This window comes from Micropterus salmoides, unplaced genomic scaffold (genome assembly GCF_014851395.1).
Source record: "Micropterus salmoides isolate LMB-PRFRI ecotype aquatic unplaced genomic scaffold, ASM1485139v1 Ms_hic_scaffold_8, whole genome shotgun sequence".
NCBI lineage: Eukaryota > Metazoa > Chordata > Actinopteri > Centrarchiformes > Centrarchidae > Micropterus > Micropterus salmoides.
In genome coordinates, this window is record NW_024044570.1 from 5,989,743 (window position 1) to 6,010,794 (window position 21,052).

The 21,052-nt window shown below is 39.9% G+C and overlaps 1 protein-coding gene across 1 annotated transcript; it reads left to right on the forward strand.

Moving 5' to 3' along the window:
* Positions 1-4,099: 4,099 nt before the first annotated feature.
* Positions 4,100-20,809, forward strand: LOC119893082 (D(4) dopamine receptor-like). The gene is made up of 4 exons (XM_038705011.1): positions 4,100-4,917; positions 11,582-11,694; positions 15,668-16,245; positions 20,298-20,809. Exons 1-4 carry the CDS (start codon positions 4,675-4,677, stop codon positions 20,543-20,545), a joined length of 1,182 nt encoding a protein of 393 aa, XP_038560939.1. The 5' UTR covers positions 4,100-4,674; the 3' UTR covers positions 20,546-20,809.
* Positions 20,810-21,052: the final 243 nt, after the last annotated feature.

Below are 21,052 nucleotides of genomic sequence, written 5' to 3' on the forward strand. Positions count from 1 at the left end.
TCTGGGAGGTTCCCCTGTATTCTTGAATGGTACATGCTTGTGGCTTTCCTGGGATCCTTGAGGGGGTAAGATAGGTGTTTGAGTAGAGGTTCCAGGGGTCATGGAAAAAGGCCATGGTCCTAATGGGGTTACAGGGGCCCTTGAGATGGTTCCAGTGTCTTGTTCCAGCGAACAACGAAGAGTCTCCATGGTCCTTCAGGAGGTTTCAGGGGACCTTGAAGAAGAAGACCAATGTTGGTAAAAGTGATTACTACCAAAACAAAATTAAATATAACAAAACAAAATCATGCCCTGTGCTTTACACACGGTTGTCACATCATGTGACTGGACACAGGATGTACTGTGACAGGAAGTATATTAATTAATGTTTTGTTTAACTGAGATTTTAAATGTTGTCTATTGTTATGTTTTATTTTTATAGACTGGTATAAAGGTACTCCAGGTATAGGTGAGTATATCCATAATGTACTTATTTTAAACCAAACCATGATGTTTACCTAAACCAAGTAGTTTTGTTGCTTAAACCTAACCAAACTGCGACAGTTTCTCAACGTTTATCACGTGTTTTATTTCAACTAACATTGTTTGTCATTGACAAAAGACCTATTTTGTCATTTAGGTTGGAGGACTTGCCTGATTTGTCAAATATAACTGCGAACACCTCGTACCAAAAGTTCTGTAATGTTGCAAGTTGGTGAGTTTATTGCAGTGAAGAAGACTTAAAAGTGAACAATGAAGTTGCAGCTGCTTACATGTTGGTAAAAGGGAAGTAACGTATATCACAAGACTAACAGCATTGATCCTCGCTCCTCTTCTCTGTTCTCTGCTCCTTCTGCTCTAAGCCACAGGCAGGAGAGTCAGGATGGAGGGATGTGATGATGGAGGAGGAAGAGGAGGAGGAAGATGCTGAAGCATCTGTTGGATCCTGAAGCAAACTGGAGGGCCGCAGCAGTGGGAAAATGATAAAACATGTGGCAAAAGATTTGACCCTGTCCTGACACAGAAACATGTCAGAAAAATATTGCTATTATGATTATTTGATCCCATTTGAGTCATAAGTCCAAATTTCCCCAACTATATATTCATTTAACAGCTCAGTTTTATTTTTTGTAAATTGTATGTGACAGTCTTTTTTAATATTTATAATTAAATTTGACATTCTTGGACTGATAAGATACTTGATCCAGCTGTAAAAATGTCATCTCATCAGGTTATTAAACACTCTAAAACTTGTTGTTTTTCATGCTTCTTATAGACTATATAATAGATAGAAATGGGTTTCTGGACAGTTTAATGGCTACTTATTACTTTACTTATTTGAATATATAAAAATGTTTTTAATTAATTTATCTATGTATTTATTACTTTTTTCTGATGCAGATTCATAGTGTGAATGTTTAAAGGATTTACAGTAGTAAAAGCTAAAGAAAAAGTATTTCAAATTTCAACTGAACCAGAAAATACGCTCCCTTGATGGATAAAAGCATAAAACACAAGAATTTTCCTTTAATAACTTAATTTCTCAATAAAATGACACGCAATTCAATGAGTTTAACAGGTTAGAGAAGATCCCTCCACCAAAACAATGACAAAATTAAACCACTAGTCTGAGAACAGTTTCACCTGAAAACAGGTGAGGTTGTGTGACTGCATCATCTCATTTGATCTTAGCTCTTGAGTGGCAGACTGACCCAGTTCAGATGTTCAGTCTGACCGGCGGCAGTGATTTCTGACAGACTGGATTAAAACAGCAGCTGTGCTCTGACGTCCTGACAAACACTTTGGATCTGAATCATTCATCAATCATCATACTCGTTCATACCCGTTTATACGTCTAATTAGCATAAAACACAGATCCGCAGAGGAGACCAACAGCCTGTCTGCCCGATCAGTTTCCCTCAGGGACTCCGTGTGACCTCCTTCACTCTGAGGATTATTTTTAGCCACTTTTTATTTTTATTTTTTATCTAAAGGAACTACAAAGTATGTAATTACATTGATTACAATTAAAATGTTTAATATATCTGTTTGTAGTGAACCAACTCCATCTCTTTCTGGAATATTACTGTGGCAACCACAACACTCAACTAACCCATCCATACCAATACCACAGTAACCACTGAGCAACCACCCTAACCTTGTATCAACACGAGAAATACCCCATCAACCACCTTAAGCATGTATCACCTACCAAGATATCAACACCACAACAACCACTCAACAACCACCCTAACGAGGTATCAACATCACAACAACCACTCAACAATCACCCTAACGAGGTATCAACACCACAACAACCACTCAACAACCACCCTAACGAGGTATCAACAACACAACAACCACTCAACAACCACCCTAACGAGGTATCAACACCACAACAACCACTCAACAACCACCCTAACGAGGTATCAACAACACAACAACCACTCAACAACCACCCTAACGAGGTATCAACAACACAACACCCACTCAACAATCACCCTAACGAGGTATCAACACCACAACGCCCACTCAACAACCACCCTAACGAGGTATCAACAACACAACAACCACTCAACAACCACCCTAACGAGGTATCAACACCACAACAACCACTCAACAACCACCCTAACGAGGTATCAACAACACAACAACCACTCAACAACCACCCTAACGAGGTATCAACAACACAACACCCACTCAACAATCACCCTAACGAGGTATCAACACCACAACGCCCACTCAACAACCACCCTAACGAGGTATCAACAACACAACACCCACTCAACAACCACCCTAACGAGGTATCAACAACACAACAACCACTCAACAACCACCCTAACGAGGTATCAACACCACAACACCCACTCAACAACCACCCTAACGAGGTATCAACAACACAACACCCACTCAACAATCACCCTAACGAGGTATCAACAACACAACACCCACTCAACAACCACCCTAACGAGGTATCAACAACACAACACCCACTCAACAACCACCCTAACGAGGTATCAACAACACAACACCCACTCAACAACCACCCTAACGAGGTATCAACAACACAACACCCACTCAACAATCACCCTAACGTGGTATCAACAACACAACAACCACTCAACAACCACCCTAACGAGGTATCAACAACACAACAACCACTCAACAACCACCCTAACGAGGTATCAACATCACAACAACCACTCAACAACCACCCTAACGAGGTATCAACACCACAACACCCACTCAACAACCACCCTAACGAGGTATCAACAACACAACACCCACTCAACAACCACCCTAACGAGGTATCAACAACACAACACCCACTCAACAATCACCCAATCTTAACACTTCAGAGTTCATGTCAAGCACACTTGCAACCACTAATTACACCTTAGCAAACATTGTCCAGTCTCTTAAATAAATCCAGATGTTGACACTAAACAGCAGCAGAGGATTCCTGCAGTTTGCTGTCTGGGGGATTCCTCTTCTCTGCCTGCAGCTCTCTGCCCAGTTTGACCCATAGTCCTTCACTCGACACTGCAAAAAATATCCCACCAACATGTTTTAGCCTCCAAATCTCTCTGAGGCCTTTACTCTGAAAATCTTAGGGGGTGTAGATCCGCTAGTGGGTAAGGGATGTTGAGCATGAATAAGGATCATGTGGTGACATAAACAAACAAAAGTGCTCTGATGCTAGCAAGTGTATTTTTGCTAACCTTCTTAATTTTAATCACCTCTATTGTTAATGATTGACTAGCCTACTACTTCTTAATTCCGTAATCCATTCATCTCTCTGTTAATTTCAAAAAGTCCATTAAAATACCTTAATTAATGTGAAAGGAAATAAATTCAGAGGATTCTTGTAGTATTTGTAGCTTATATGCAGTAGTCTAAGTATAGCCTAGGCCTACATTTTTGCTGTCCATCAATTAGCCTAACTGTTAAATAAAGTTGTGGATATTTTTTGCAGAGGCCGCACCTCTCTCTTTCTCTCTCTCTCTCTCTCTCACACACACACACACAGATGAACAGACAGACTAACAGACAGATGGACAATCTCCTGCTAGAGCTCAAGGACTGAAGGACATCGTAAAGCGCAGCTGATAAGCAGCTTTAATCGGCTAATTTGGCCCCGATGGCCTTTAACAGGCTGCAGGTGAACTCACCGAAGCTGCATCCCCCGCAGATCGACGCACTTATACCGCTGTCAGACCGCAGAGACTAGTCGCCACTCAAAAACCTGACTTGTTACCTGAGGAGACATGTATTTCCTCCTAAGTTTTCTAATGATTTCAGGATTTTAATGCGCTTCTGGTCAACTACGTACGCCTGATAGGCTATTTCTGAGTTTTGTCATCTTTACGACACAAAATGTTCTTTCTTAAGAAGAAGACACGGAACTTTATCCGTATCTATTTTATAATTATGAGTTAACTGTAAATTTCTTTTTTATTTTGTAAATAAGACCAAACTTCCCCGGGTTCCAATCTGTTTTACGCGGTGTATTTTGCGTAAAGTGTGCGCCGGAGCGCTTTGGAGCTCCACAGTAGAGTCTGGCCTAGAGTCGTCTCCATGACACAATGATGAGATTACAGTTCGGAGACCAGAGTCCTGCCCGGCCTTCATGAGAGCCCGCTGGCCGCGCTGCTGCGGCTCGGACCGGGACGGAGCGGAGGAGCCGCGGCGGACATGGCGGACAACCTGAGCGCTGCGGCCGCGTCGCCGGAGGCGGCCGCGAGGGGACACAACGTGCCGGCCCTGCTGTTCGGGGTGCTGCTGATCGTAGTGATCATCTGCGGGAACATGTTAGTGTGTCTGAGCGTGTTCACCGAGAAGGCACTGAAGACCACCACCAACTACTTCATCGTAAGTCTGGCGGTGGCGGATCTGATGCTGGCTGTGCTCGTGCTGCCGCTCTTCGTCTACTCCGAGGTAAGCACCTGAACCGTCTGTGGTTTGACTACTTTAGATGTTTACCCCACAGCTGCATCCAGACCAGAGCCCCCCCGACTCTTTCAGGGGCCACACAGAGCTGCATGACTTCAGAGTTCAGGTGCGGGTCTGTCGGGTCTCTGCACAGCAGGTGTTATGGATTCATTGGAACATTTTCCTTTCAAACCTCTTTTTAAGAGCCGACCTCTTAACGGAACTTCTCACCATTTAACAAAAAGCCCTTAAACACAAAAATAAACTTTAATTTAGCCATGAAAACGCAGCAAACACCTTAATTTAGATTAAGGTGGTAGACATCCATTCATTTGGAACAGCAATAACCAAGCCCCTTAAAAACACGTTTAAAAGTAAAATTAACAAGTTAAGTATGCTAGAATCAAATGGGTGCTTCCTTTTTTCTTAAGCTACAGGACACCAAGACATAATTTTCATTAAGGAGTTAGTTATGTAGGCTAATAGATGCAGAATTAAACCTCTTAAAAACAACTCAATTGCCAGAGCCCTCAATCATCAAATTAAATCAGTGTCAAGGGGCACATGATGCTTTCCTCTTAATTGCTATATTAGTCATCTGCTGCTAACATGTTTTCTGTCTTTTACACTCTAAATGCAGCAACACCAGCTCAATCCATTAATTAATGGATCGATTGTGTCTATTGGGTGTTTAAATTGATTATATGCTTGGGGTTAAAAGGGTTTTTAATAATTAAAAACCTCTTAAAATGAACCACAAAGCATGACATTCAAATATAAATGGTGACATTGATTAAAAATGAAGGTAGGGATGGCTGTCATGTCATTTAATCATCACTTGGTAAGATGTTTTTATACCATAAAGATCCCTAAAACCACACAAATAAATTATTATCACTCCTTCCAATATCATAATGTATTAATATGTCCATCAATTTTCTCCCTAATCCCATTAAAAGTACCTTAATTACATTATTATTGTATTGTGTGGGTAAATTAATGGGCTTCAGTTTCATCGTGCTCATAAAACAGGAAGAAACAACAGGAATTTTTACACTAGATATTTGTTTGTTCTCATCATTCAGGTCTTTATCGTCCCACAAGAGGAATTTCTTTTGCTGTAAGGCAAACATAAATGCAATAAAAACATAGTAAAAGACATGAAAAGGGCTGAGAAAAACAGCAACAATAAGAACAGGGATATCAGAAAAGCTTTTACTCCACACGGGATCAATGAAAAAGTGAACCGGATGCACCAAATAGTAAGAAACCTTCATCTCTTAAATTCCTTAAAGGGACGATGGTCCACATTTACTGTGTCTTAATAAAAGTGTGATTAAACATTAACAAACATGAAACAGGAATATACAAATAAAATATATAGATAAAATGAATTGCATTGTGGTAACATGAGTAAAATGTAGTAGGCCTAATAACACAGTAAGGCATTAAAAAGGTCATTCAAAATATACTTTAAATACCAAAAATAAAAGTACTTAAGAGGTCAAATGGCATTTTGGATTATAATTATTGATGCATTAATGTGTTGGTAAAGGTGGAGTTAATGTTAATTACTGTATTAATACATTGTAATTTATTTGTTGATTATATTTTATATTTCTAATCTGATTTTGCAAAGTAACTAAAGTCAACTGATAAATGCAGTGGAGTAAGAAGCACAATATTTTTTTCTGGAGTAAGAAGTATAGGAGAAAATGGAAATATTTAGATGAAGTAATAAAGTGACACCTGCTGATCACAAAATACAGACAAAACATGGCTCATAATTTGTGGGTTTCTCACATGTTGTGGAGCGAGTGATGAGAAGGGAGAGAGTTTTTAGAGAGCAAAATAACCTCTTGGAAATATACTGCTGAAACAATCCTGCACTGTGCTGAGATTTAATATTTGTGTTAGTATTTTTCATAATACACAGAAATACAGAAATAGACAGAAAACAGAGTTGAAAAAGAAGAGAAACAAACAAACAAACCAGGCGTATTCAAAGAAAATATTGAATTTCACAACACATCTTAGCACAAGGCCCTGTGATGGACTGGCGACCTGTCCAAGGTGTACCCCGCCTTTTGCTCAATGTAAGCTGGGATTGGCTCCAGCCCCCCGCGAGCCTGTACGCAGGATAAACGGTTGACGATGAATGGATGGATGGATCTTAGCACAAATACTCCAAGAGAGAGATTGACGGCACATTCTGTTGCTGGTCAGGTGCAGTGTCATATCGAGCAAGATGATCCAAAAATGGCTGCCATATACCAGAAAATGTATTAAGACTGTGCATCATGATGAATTGAACCTTTTCCAAATGTAATTTACCAGGTCTTAATGTGTAGTATCTGACTTACAGACTCATAAAAGTAGTACTTTGAATTGAAACACAAAAACCCAAACAGTGCAATCTCTGGATCGGGTATCAACTTCAGTTTTGACTTTTAATTTGTCTTGCAGCCAGGTAAAAACACAGAACACACACAGGCACACAGGCTAAGGTAGTTAAAAGATAATACATCAAGTGACAACAAGGAACCCAGAGTAGGTTTGTTATTCTGAAGGAAGAGCAATCGTTTTACTTGTAACTGGATTTTTTCTTAGTTTAAAAAAGTGTTATTTTATTATGTTACAGACTTCACGGCAAATTTGTTCTTTTTAAGATAGTCAAGAACTAGACAGCTTTGCGCAATTGATTTAGACGTCTGTCTGAAGTGTGAGAGTCAAAGTCTGTCTTTGTGAAACTGTCTACTGGTGTTTGGGCTTCTTCTCTCTCTATTCATGATGTTCTCACTGAAGTTATAAGCAGATATAAAGACATTTGTTTTAATAATGTACATCACTTTAAGCAATTGCTTGTATGTTATATAATCACAACTACATCTACTCTTGTAACTCTAATTTCTTGGTTGGTAGTGTTCTCCTGTCCTACGGGCCTGTGGCTAATAAGCGGCTACACTTCCTTCTTGTATAATCTGCTTTAATTCAACACCAAGATGGCATAACTGTACACACACAACTTCACGCTGTTGTTGCACGTCTCTCTCTCTCTGTGTCTACAACACACTGTCCCCTCAGAAACAATGGCAGGTAGGAACCAAAATTAGTCTGCTCCGAGCCAAGTTGGAATGAAATGGCAACTTGAATGTTACACAAATTATAAATACAGTAATAAATACAGTAAAATATACAATAATAAATTAATTAATAATAGTATAATTAACAGTTAAGTGCGACAAATGATAATGAAATGATTACTAATAATAATCTTAATTACTTACTTACTCCCACTAAAACATACATCTTACCACAGTATACTGTACAGTTTTATAAGCAACATATATTAGGATGATAAACTTAAAAAAGTAACCCAAAAATATAATGTGTAAGGACTAAGGTTACACTATGTTGACAGTCGTTATATACCATCACGGGAGGAGTTAAAGTTGTTGACAAATACATTTACAGTATAAACACTCAAAAAGGCCTTATATCTGGTTATAAGCCAAACATTTATTTTCTATTTATAAATGCTAAATTGGGGGGTTCAAACTATCACATCTGTACAAAACCTGTTGCAAGTTTAACTTTTTCAGCTGCCACAGGAAATATAAACATTGTAATATTTGTTCCATTTCTTAGCCTCCCAAAGTCTCTTATTAGCTTCAAAAATGAATTAATGGCACATTTCCTTTGTCATTATAACTGGGTTTCCTTGAAAAATGAAGATTTATTTGAAGTGTTGCATTCATGATTTATAATAGATTATACAAACATGCAGAATTTAGGTTTGCCTGGGAAAAGTTGTTACAAAATGCTTTTTAATAGATTTTTAAATGCATAAAATCTGATCACAGAAAAGTAACAAAACTAATCAGTGACGTCTGGGAGGTTTTTGGTGAAAGTGACAGCAAGTATGAGCTCACAGCATAATCAATAATAAAACAGATGAGAATTAATAAAGTAGAACAACAAAATCTCAAAGTAATTTTTACTTTACTTCTGACCTCACAGGGTTCAAGGGTCGAGACCTAGAAAGTGAATAGTTCACCATGGACCAAAATCTGATGCTCAAATGTTGCTTGGATCTTGACTGACAGCGAGATTGAACATGTGCAAGCCTCACTTATTGCCATTTATAGCTTGTTACACCTGAATATAAAGCAGTGTCTCATCACAAGTTGCACATCTATAAATTCTGAGTGGAATTCAGATTAAAATTTTGGAGGCTTGAAAGAGTAAAATTACAAAATTTCACGTGAAAAATGAAGCAAAGATTAGAGAAACTTGTTTTTATCTTATTTCTTGACAAAAACAAAATCACAAATCTGGCAACCCAAGAAGATTCCTCTCGTGACCTCCAGTAGTTTCAGTACATTTACTCAAGTACTCTACTTAAGTACAATTTTGAGCTACTTGTACCTTATTTACATACTTTTATGCTACTTTATACTTGTTCTCCACTGTGTTTTCGACTCAAATATTGTTCTTTTTTACACCACTACATTTATTTCACAACATCTGTTATTAGTTACTTTGCAGATTCAGATGATTTATAAAAAATAGAAATCAACTAATACTTTATGATGTAATATTATGGATTGAACTACCCAGCAGATAAAGTAATTAAAATTAGCTCCACCTTCTCCAGTTGCAGTATTAGTGATGCTTACACATTATTGCGTCACTAATTATATATAATACAGTAAAAATGTTTTTCTTTCCTGAAATGAGCTATTTTGCATAATCAAGGACATTTTGATGTTAATACTTATTTACTAAGTAAGATTTTAATTGCAGGACTTTTACATATAACAGCGTACACTGTGGTTTTGCTACTTTTACTTGAAACACTGGTTTAAAGGATCAGTTCAATGTTTTTACAGCCAAGACCTCATCAACATACAGTCTTAACACAACTTCAGTGGCAGCTGCAGTTTGTAGAAACCAGCTCAAACGTATCAGATGAAACAATCTCATCTCAAGGTCTGCCTACCCATTTGCCCTGGAGCTTTCGACCACATCACATAGTCTTCATCAGCAGACCGAGACGAGTGTCTTGGTAATTGCAAACTATTTCATCGCCTCCAGAGCTTCTTATCCGGGTTGGCTTAAAAGTTGAGTTTGACAGTTCATTGTTGACCTGTTGGAAACAACCATTTCATTGAAGGTCCACTTTCCTCACTTGTTCTGGAGCTTTTGACTTTATCACACAGTCTTCATCAGCAGATGCCAAGATCGACCTATAGGTCGGCGTAGAAGACAAGTCGTGCACAGAAAAATGGAAAGTTTCAACGCTGCTGATGAAGATCATGTTTTTATTAATGAATTTTACATATCTATTAATGTTTACATTGGAGTGTTTATGCTCCTGTTTGCGGTCCTACAGGGAACCAACATGTTAGTAAGATCCGGGTTTTAAAATCACGGAACTGTCCCTTTAACCGTCAGCTCTGAACTCTTGCTGACCTTCTGCTGATGCTCCGCCCCCCTGACTCCTCACTTTTTTGATCTTTTGTTTAACTAACTGAATACAAAACAATCTTTCCCAGCTATCCCAATCTATCAGTCTTTGTCTGTCAGAGCTCAGAGAACAAAGCTCAATACAGTGCGTACTGTACATCCCTCCAGACGTTGGCTCAGGGGTCAGAGGTCAGCCGAGGGGCCCCGCAGGAACAAAGGATTTTAAGAAAACAATCAAAATGAGTCCGTCAGTAGTGTTTATTTTGTCCTTGCTGTGTTTCGTCTTCTTTGAGTGTATATTTATCCATTCATCATATTTTGCTGTTTCCTCCTTACCGTCAACCTTTGTTGCGTTTAGTAATCTGAACTGTTTTTGGTTTCAACGTCTCAACAAACATTTGACCACAGAAACTAGTTGCTGATCAGCTGATTCAAGTTTCACCCTCAGGGTCCTTCTTCAGACCTCTGCACTCTGGTGGAAAAAGTATCATTAAGTAAAATAGTAATACCACAATTTAAAATTACTCCACTATAAGTGAATTAATGGACGTATTAAAGGCTTTGCAGCTCTGTGGGTGAATTAATAAATTCTGCAATAAATCATTTAAGAGCTTTTTATAGAGGTTATCTTTTTATATATATATCTCTGTGTTTTCAGATTTTCCCTCTTGCATTCATGTATTTATTTATTTTATATTTTTATTATGTCTAATGTACGGTATGTATATTTCATGTATGCTTTGTTCATTTGTACCTTATTTTTTCTTACTGATTGTTGTTTTATACATTTTTTCTAAATAAATTACTTAAGTAAAAGTACAGAACAATTTTCAGCAAAATGTATTTTAAGTATGAAAAGTAAAAGCACCCAAGCAAAAAATTGTTATTATATAGTATGTCATTGCAGTAATTGTTCCTGGTGCGTTAAAGGATGATTCATTTAAATCACTTTACACTGTTCGGTACTTTATTCTATAAAAATGTGCCTTATTTTATAAGGTGATCTTAAATATTCATCTAAAAAACAGACAGAATTGTCAGTCAAATAAATGTAGTGGAGTAGAAGTATAATTTAAATAGTACTTCAAGTACTTCAGAGTCACATGATGTATATTTGTTATGTCTATGTGTGTACAGTACATACAGTTGAATGCTAATGTTGAATATGAGTGAACATACTGAGCATGTGTTTGGGTTTCAGTTCCAGGACGGCATGTGGACACTCAACACCACCATCTGTGACTGTTTGATGACCATGGACGTGATGCTGTGCACCGCGTCCATCTTCAACCTCTGCGCCATCAGCATCGACAGGTCAGTACTCACCTGTACAGGTGCAAGTAAACAAGTAAACTGTGGGTTAGTCTATGTGAAAATATGAATGTTGAAATCATTAGTTGTATGTAACTGCGTATTTGTAAAGCGCATTTCTCGTCTTTTCGACCACTCTAAGCGCTTTTACACTACATGATATTCACCATTCACACACTGAGCCTTAGTGCTCAAACAGAAACTAACATTCGCCCACATTCATAAACTGGTGGAACTGTCACCAGGGGCAATTCAGGGTTCAGTATCTTGCCCAAGGACTTTCCGATTTCCGGGCAACCTGAGCCACAAGTTTGACCCAAGCGGCAACCTGGGGCTGAAAAATTAAGCCAAAACCTGCAGTTCATCAAATGGTTGCTCGAGGCCAGCTCCAAAAGCGAGTCAAAACCCAAAGACCCCCCATGTTAAAATGCAATTTTACAGTGGAAATAAAGTAGAAAGAGAAAATAAAGTACATCTTCTTCTTCTTCTTGAGAACTATACAGGGGTGGAATTTTATAAAACTCACGCCTGGATGAAAAGTAAGAGAATCACCAAAGTTATCACAATTCATCCCAAGAGGAACAAAAGGATTTCTTATAGCAAGCCATCCAACATTTTACCCAAAAGCACAAATTACAACCTGATGGTGGCGCTAGAGGAAAAGTCAGGGAATCACAAAGTCAACAGGATTCATTATTTGGGGATTTCCAATGTCTGTACAAGGCAAAGAGGTAAAATGGCCGACCACATCCCTAGCGCCATGCAGCTAGCATGGCTAAAATGAAGATATGTACTTGGGATTTAAATTTTATCACTTACTCACACACTGATGTATGATTAGCAGTTGGCATCAATGCAAGATTGTGGTGTGTAGTGTAAAGGGTTTCGAGTGGTCAGAAGCACCCCAGTACGTGCAGTCCATCTACATGCAGACGATTGCAGCAACCTTAAAACCCCTGCAGGAATATCAGAGGAAATTGTGCAGTAGATTAAAAGGAAGAAGTCAAAGTTCAGTCGTAACTCACAGAATTCGTGTAATAACCAGCGCTTTAATCAGCCTCAGGTCAGGGTCATCCAGCAACATGCAGCTGATTAATCAAACCATAACCCTGGGGTGTCTGTCAAAGACACGGAGAACACCTCGCTGAGATTTTCAGCTCTCCATCTGAAGGTCATCAGGGTCAGACAGTCACAACACAGTCCACTCTGATGTGGAAATATGACAATGACCTTTTGTCTGTTTCCTGTAAAAGCTCCAAAAGAAGAAATATCAGAGCAGGCCAAACAATTTTAAGCCCCCAAATGAAGCATGCGTCTGCGGTGATGAACTGTCAGCATCGCTCTGCGTTCGTTAGTGAGACTCAATGAGATTATCTGATCTCTCGGCTGATGTTGAAAGATGAAACTCTAAAAGCTAAAAAGCAGGACTGCTCCTCAAATCTGACATTGTAACTCCAGAAAATATGATTACATTAGAGACTGATGGATGCAGTGAAGCTAATGAAGACTGATGGTGATGATCTGAAGCTTTTTGAAGGAGGAGGCAGCGGTTAAAGGTTTAACTGTGTGACAGAGTCTAAATAATTCAACAGACTGGGCAGGAAACAGATCCTGAAGGTCTGCAGAGACTTCATCTGCTGCTGCTATCCACAGGGTGAAGGGGAAAAAACTTCTGGTCTCTGTGGAGGTTCGATGGTTATATCAAACGGACTGATGACCTGCTGTCATTCATGGATGGATGACTGAACAGGACCAGGGGCCCCTGATCCAAAGGGCCTCTGAATGATGTCGGTTAATGATATTTCTTGTAGGAAGGTGATCATTCTTTTATCCTCCTGATCAAAGTACTTTGAAGGAATATTTGAGGAAATACGAATATCCGCTTTCTTGCAGAGAGTTAGATGAGTAGATTGATGCCAACCTTGTCTGTCCATTACATATGAAGCAGCTGGCTGCCTGTAGCAGCTTAACATAAAGACTGGAAACAGGGGGAAATAGCTGGTCACAGGACTTTTGTCTTTTTACTTCATCTGCATCAGATGTTTAAACAGAACTTGGAAAAACTGTTATTAAATACTATTTTACAAACATAACTGAAATGAAAATGGAGTATTTTTATTATTATGATCATTGTTGTTATTATGTAACATACAAGATGGAAAGATTTGACAGGGAAGAAAGGAAAAACAGGCGATGATCATCAGGCTGACATGTCACTGTCTTCACTGTCTGCAATGCAGAAGAGCCCTGTGTCAGTTTGGAACAAAGTTTAACTAAATCATTTTTTTTATTTGTCCAAAAGAAACTTAATACTATAATAAATATTTGCTCTGGGTGGCACGGTGGGACAGTGGTTAGCACTGTCACCTCACAGCAAGAAGGTTGTGGGTTTAAACCCCGGTTGCCCTGGCCTTTCTGTGTGGATTTTGCATGTTCTCCCCCTGTCTGTGTGGGTTCTCTCTGGGTGCTCCGGCTTCCTCCCACCGTCCAAAGACATGGACTAGGTTAATTGGTGACCCTAAATTGTCCTTAGGTGCGAGTGTGAGTGGTTGTTTCTCTATGTGTGGCCCTGCGATGGACTGGCGACCTGTCCAGGGTGTACCCCGCCTTTCGCCCGATGTCAGCTGGGATTGGCTCCAGCCCCCCTGCGACCCTGTACGTCGATAAGCGGTTGACGATGGATGGATGGAAAATTTTGCTCTTTGTTGTGTATCAGGGCTTTCAGTCCATCCATTCAACACTCAATCAGAGACAGACATCTCGACAAAGACTGACATAAAATCTGATGTGAACTTTCATGATCCTCAGATGATGAACTCCAAGGGTGTAATTTTCAAATCCTATTTTTGTCCCCCTCACTTTTAGTTTCAGGTTTATATTAATAATAAAGGCCCTCTAAGCATTGTTTTCTCACCATCCAGCCATCAACATCCAGACGAAAGAAGATTGGACATGATAAAAATGTTTCTACACTCATCTGAGCTGCATTCAGTTATTACAACCTCTCAGCAATAAGCTTAACGAGCAGTAGTGAGTGCTTCATGGGCTTTTTTGAGATTAACCTCTCAGGTGATATACATATTGCTCAAACTACTGATTAAGGTCAGGCTTTATGCAGCCTTGTTTTTCAGGTTAATATTTTCCTAAACAGACCCTAGAACTGAAAATCAGAATCAGAATATTTTGTTGATCCCTGAGCGGAAATTCTTTGTAACAGATACTCGGCAAAGCTTAAAAGGAATAGAAATAAGAAAAATATATAATATATAAATATCGAATATAGTAATAAAGTACTATACAGTATTAACAGAGTTTTAATGATAAATAGTTTAATAATAATGAGTGCTGGTAGTGATGAGGTGGAACGGATTAAAAATCCTGAGTAACCCAAATAATGAAGATACAAATGCAACAGTGTATACCAGAAGAAAATAAACTAAACATTATGATTGGTGTATTAACAATGCAAAGGTTAAACATGTTATACTACCATTATTTAAATAAATGTATATACACCTACGCCCTTGATGAACCCTTATGATTTGTGTCCTTGTGAAATTTCCAATAAAAAACTAGCATGAAGGTTGTCCTGAAATGTCCTTGTCATATTCCTGCTCCCCAAAGGAAAAACACTTCAGATCTTTCCTTTTAGCACCACCTTCAGTACAAACGTGTTTAGCTCCTCTAGTGGCAAGACCGTAAGAATCGCTAAATCATCAGGATGTTATTTGTTGATATTGTCGCTGTAATGAACAGGACATCCTCTAGGAGACACGAGTAGATCGTGCTTATTTCTAAAGAACAAATTTAAAAATGTGAGATTTTTCCTAAGAAAGCGCCATCAACTCTAACATGACAAACATTTAATCTCATGTATAAATTTTTCCTTGAATAGCCTGGCAGCTCTCAGCTTGTTCAGATGGTCAGTGATTTAATTTCAGGTGCAGCGGATTCTAAAATTTCTCACTTGTTGCAGGTTCATCGCTGTGTTAATCCCTCTCAACTACAACAGGAAACACGTGGACCTGCGCCAGACAGTGCTACTGTCAGCCACCTGGCTCCTGGCCATGGCCGTAGCCTCACCCGTCATGTTCATCAATAATGTGCCAGGCCGCGACCCCAGCGAGTGTAAACTAGAGAATGACGACTACGTCCTGTACTCGTCCGTTTGCTCCTTCTTCATCCCCTGTCCTATCATGCTGCTGCTGTATTGTGGCATGTTCCGTGGCCTGCGGCGCTGGGAGGAGGCGCGTAAAGCTAAGCTGAAGAACAGCATCCAGGCCTGTCGCAAGCTGCAGGAGGCCGCCGCTGCGCTGCCACCACTGGCCTCACTGCCACCGCCGCTGCCGCCCATCATAGAGAGGGAGCTGATCGATAATGATGAGCCATCCACCTTGCCATCCCCAGACCGGCCCTTCCACTCGCCAGAGTACAAAGACGGCCCTGTACGGACGGTCAGCTTCGCAGAGATCAAGTTCGATCCTCATAGGAGGAAGACAGCCAAGATCAACAGCCGGGAGAGGAAGGCCATGAAGGTGCTTCCTGTCGTTGTGGGTGAGTTTACTTCCTGGTAGTTACATCACAACCACTCAAGGCTGGATAACCAACAAACTGAGCGATTTCACACAGATTAAGTACATTCAGTAAAACTTTATTTATTTTGTGTGCCAATTCATAACAGAAGATATCTCATTGCATTTTTCTTATATAGCAGGTCTAGACCATACTCTTTAATATTATTTACAGATTCAATAATTCCCACCATGAGCAAACACTTGGTGACAGTGGCAATGAAAAACTCACCTTTAACAGGTAGAAACCTTGAGCCTAGACTCAAGGTGGACAGCCATGTGTTAAGATGGTGGGGTCGAGCAGGAACATGGGGGCAGCAGGTGGCCTGCAACCACATATCAAGACCCCAACGCTCTGGAGGCAGAAGCACCTCCATAAAAGTGAGAGAAAGAGAGAGGAGAGGGACGAGAGAGCACAAAACTACAGGAGAGGGAAGAAGTCAAGTTAGCAACATGCATTAATGGGCTAAGGATCCGTACAGATGGAGAGGAGAAGAGAGGAAGTCAGTGCATCAAGTCTCCCGGCAGTCGAGGCCTTTTGCAGCATAACTAAGGGATACCTAACTATAAGCAAATAGGCAAGTCTTAAGCCTAATCTTAAATATAGAGATGTCGTCTGCCTCTTAAACCCAAACTGGGACCTGGTTCATAGCTGAACACTCTGGCTCCCATTCTACTTTTGGAGACCACAAGTAACCCTGCATTCTGGGAGCGCAGTGCTCTGGTTGGGTAGTAAGGTACTATGACCTCTTTAAGATAAGATGGTGCCTGACCATTAAGAGCTTTGTAGGAGAGCAGAAGGATTTTAAATTCTATTCAGGATTTTACAGGAAGCCAATGCAGAGAAGGTAAAACAGGAGAAACATGATCTCTTTTCCTGGTTCCTGTCAGAACCACGTGCTGCAGCATTCTGGATCAGCTGAAGAGTCTCAATGGACTTATTCATCAGCCTGGTTTGATCACTACAAATAACTGGGTATCATCAGCAAACAAATTTTTTATGGTGTTTCCTGATAATATCGCCAAAGGAAGCATATTCGTATACGGCATATATATACTGTATATATATGTTTGGCCCAAGCACAGAATTTTGTGGAACTCCATGACTAACTTTTGTGTGCGTGGAGGATTCATTGTTAACATGTACAAACTGAGATCGATCTGATAAGTAGGACTTAAACCAGCTTAGTGCTGTTCCTTTAATGCCACTTAAATGTTCGACTCTCTGTAATAGGATATGATAGCCAATGGTGTTGAATGCAGCACTAAGATCTAAAAAGAAAGTACAGACACAAGTCCTTTGTCTGATGAAATTAGAAGATAATTTGTAATTTTCACCAGTTTGTCTCTGCTATAATGCACTCTAAATCTAAGCTATTTAAAAAGTCACACAACTGACCAGAGACTGCTTTCTCAAGGATCTTAAACCCCTGGATCAAGAGTGGGATTTTTAAATAGAAGTTTAATTACAGCTACTTTATAGGACAGTAGTACATAGCCTGTTAGTTAAGAAATATTGATTATGTCTAGTAAATAAGTGCTAACTAAGGGTAAAAGTTCTCTAAGCAGCCGAGTAGGGATGTCTGGGTAGAATGCCATAGAGCTAACCATCCTTATTTTTATTATTTTCTTTTTTAGAGGGCCAAGAGAATCGAGTGTCATTTGCAGTGAGCCAGCAGCACTGTCAACTAGATGATGAATTTGGGAGGGACTGAAGTTAGCATAGGAATCTGCTGTTCTATTAAGACATGATATAAAATTAAATGCCAATGGAATCACTTCCACCTTAAATTTAGCTGCAGCACTATCAGATTGACATCTAGTGTAGGAATATTTGCCTAATGGTGTGTAGTTCAGCAATAGGAATTCAAAAGTTATTAAATAGTGTTACGATTCTCTGGAAAGACTATTAAATGTTCAATTTAAATGCCATTTGCCAGAACAAGGTCGAGGGTGTGGTTAAAACAGTGAGTGTGTTTATGAAAGTTCTGATAGAAGCCAATCGAATCTTATAGAGAGATAAACGCAGTACTAAAGCTGTCATTGTCAGTAGTCACATGAATTTTAATATCCTCTTCAGTAATTACTTTATCTGGTTTAAGGATTAAACTTGATACAAACCCAGAAAATGTACCAGGAGTGTGGTATGCTGTGTTTTCCAGGTTACATGTGAAAGATTGCCAGCAGATGTGGTGGACATTTTGTCCGATTCTAAAATTAGTTGGGGGCAACCAATTCAGGTTTAAAGTCAGGTTTAATCTGTTTATTATCTGTCCAGCTTAACACACTCTGGACAAGGGTGTCGGCTGAACTCACAGATACGAAAATGATACCAACCCACCTTCCAACTCCTGGTAAAACAGCAAATAAGGCGACCCCCCAAAATGTGAAATTATCAAAGAGGCATTAGTAACTGTAATGTAATAGCTGAATCCCTTACACAACTGTTACTGAACAAAGTGACTTGTCAGACAGAGTCAGTAAGTAATATACGTTCACAGCCCAACACTGATTATAAGGCCAACGTGTTATAGCTTGTAGCTTTCATCAGAAAGAACGTGGAACCTGACAAAGTCCACAAGCTTGTTTTTTATTTTACAACTGCTGCTTAAGATTTGACTGTCTACTGTGTTTGACCTCCAGAGAAACAAAGAGGGCCTGAAAAACCAACAGCAACATGTTTGGTGACACATGTCACAAACATTATTTAGGTAAAAAGTAATCCATCTATCAGCCTCATACACTTACATGAATAGCGTTATAATGGGCACATGAACGCCTCACCGCCACTTCTGATGTCTGTTCCGAGGCTCCAGGTACCTGAACGCCACACCTCCACCTCTGATGTCTGTTCAGAGGCACTAACACAACAGTTAGAAAAGGTCAGCCTATTATTAGCAGCAAGTGTTGGTCCTAATGAGCAGAAGTGCTTCTCTTTAGCACACAGCAGCTAATCCTGCAGCTTCTTAATCTGAAATCCAATTATTACGTAAGCTTGGTCAGACACGATTTTCAGTGTGCAGTGCTACTTGCTACATTACAAGGTGGCTACTCTGTTGGGTGGCTGGTAGGTATGTTTTTAGGTTGGTAGTTAGATAAATAGGTCAGCTGGTTGGAAGATAGGTGAGTTTGGTAAGTAAAGTAGTTCGTAGGTAAGCGGGTGAAGCTCTGCTTCATTAGCTAATCTGACTACACAGGTGTCAACCTGAAGGTAATCTACCAGCTGTAAATTTGTACATTGTTAGGTATGTTTTTAGGTATTTAGAAAAGTTGGTAGGTTTGTAAAATATGTAAGTAATTTGGTAGGTGTAAGTGCAACAACACAAGACTAACTAGTCAAACTGCGTACACAGAAAGAAGGCCAGTTGGGCATCTTGCAGCCTTTTATTTCACAAAGCACTCACCAAGGTTCGGCATCCTCTTGCTTAGTCATTCTCTTTTTTAGTTGTTAGCTATCTCCATCAATATCCTCTTCACCTCTGCCATTAGCTAATGCATCCACAGAGGCTGCTGAGCCTGGTTATGTTGCCCGCTCGCCCAGCTGCAGCACAACACCGACTCCACTCTCCACCACATGCAGCATTATGTTGCCTGAAACTTGGGTGGCAAGCCAGCCAACAAAGCTGGATAGCAATTCATGCAAGAGCACTTATTCCGGTAGAAACACAGATTTCCGAGGGTGTTATCTAGTTTGCTTACATGAATTTTAGATTTATAGCTAGCTGTTCTGTCTGTGAAACCTCTGGCTGACTTTGCTTGCTTCAACAACTTAGGTAACACAGGTAAAGATCAAGCAAGCGCAACAACACAAGGATGTGTTTAGCCTCCGTGACACTAAACACATCCTCCCCTACATCAACATCTCAGTACCGGTTGCTCAGAGATGAAACTGATATCCCTCTGATATATCTGACTGATATATCTGACTGTGGATAGAAGGAGTTTTACTGATAAAAGCAAAGTAAATGTTCTTGGTGTTTCTGTCTTACTGTAGAAAAGCTTCTGATTCTTCTTCTTCTTCTTCTCCTCCTGCAGGTGCCTTCCTGTTCTGCTGGACTCCCTTCTTTGTCCTTCACACGATGCGAGCTCGCTGTCAGGACTGCCATATCCCACCAGCGCTGATGAGCGTGGTGACGTGGCTCGGCTACGTCAACAGTGCGCTCAACCCCGTCATCTACACCGTCTTCAACACAGAGTTCAGGAATTTCTTCAAAAAAGTTCCTGCACCGCCTCTGCTCCAAGAACGCCGGATGAGGATGCCACTGCTGCTGCTGCTTGGATGATTTTTTAAATGCGAACAGCTGCAAGAGATGCTACTGACTGTTCATTTACTGCCTGTAGTCTTTGTATGTTGCCATCGTTTCTTTCCACTGTGAGGTTTTTATTTTTCTACATGTGACGACAGCAAAGTCTGTTTGAGCTTCATGTTTCCAGTGAAGAAGCTTCAGTCTGAGGAACAAACTGTTGAGAGGATCAGCAACACATCTACATCACACAACCGACAAGAACTGATTTTATATGTTGAAAGTCATCTTTTCAGAATAAAAGTTTTCACAAAAAAAGCTGGTTGTTAAACTTTGTTTGTGAAGTGAACTGTGGTCTGGAGCTGATTTGAGCACTTCTCCTTTGTCGAGATAATCCATCCACCTCACAAGTGTGGCATATCAAGAAGCTGATCAGACAGCATGGGTATTGCACAGGTGGGCCTTAGGCTGGCCACAATAAAAAAACGCCATACACGCTGTCTGCCATCTGCCCTGTACAGTGAGAATCCATGAAGAGAACACCTC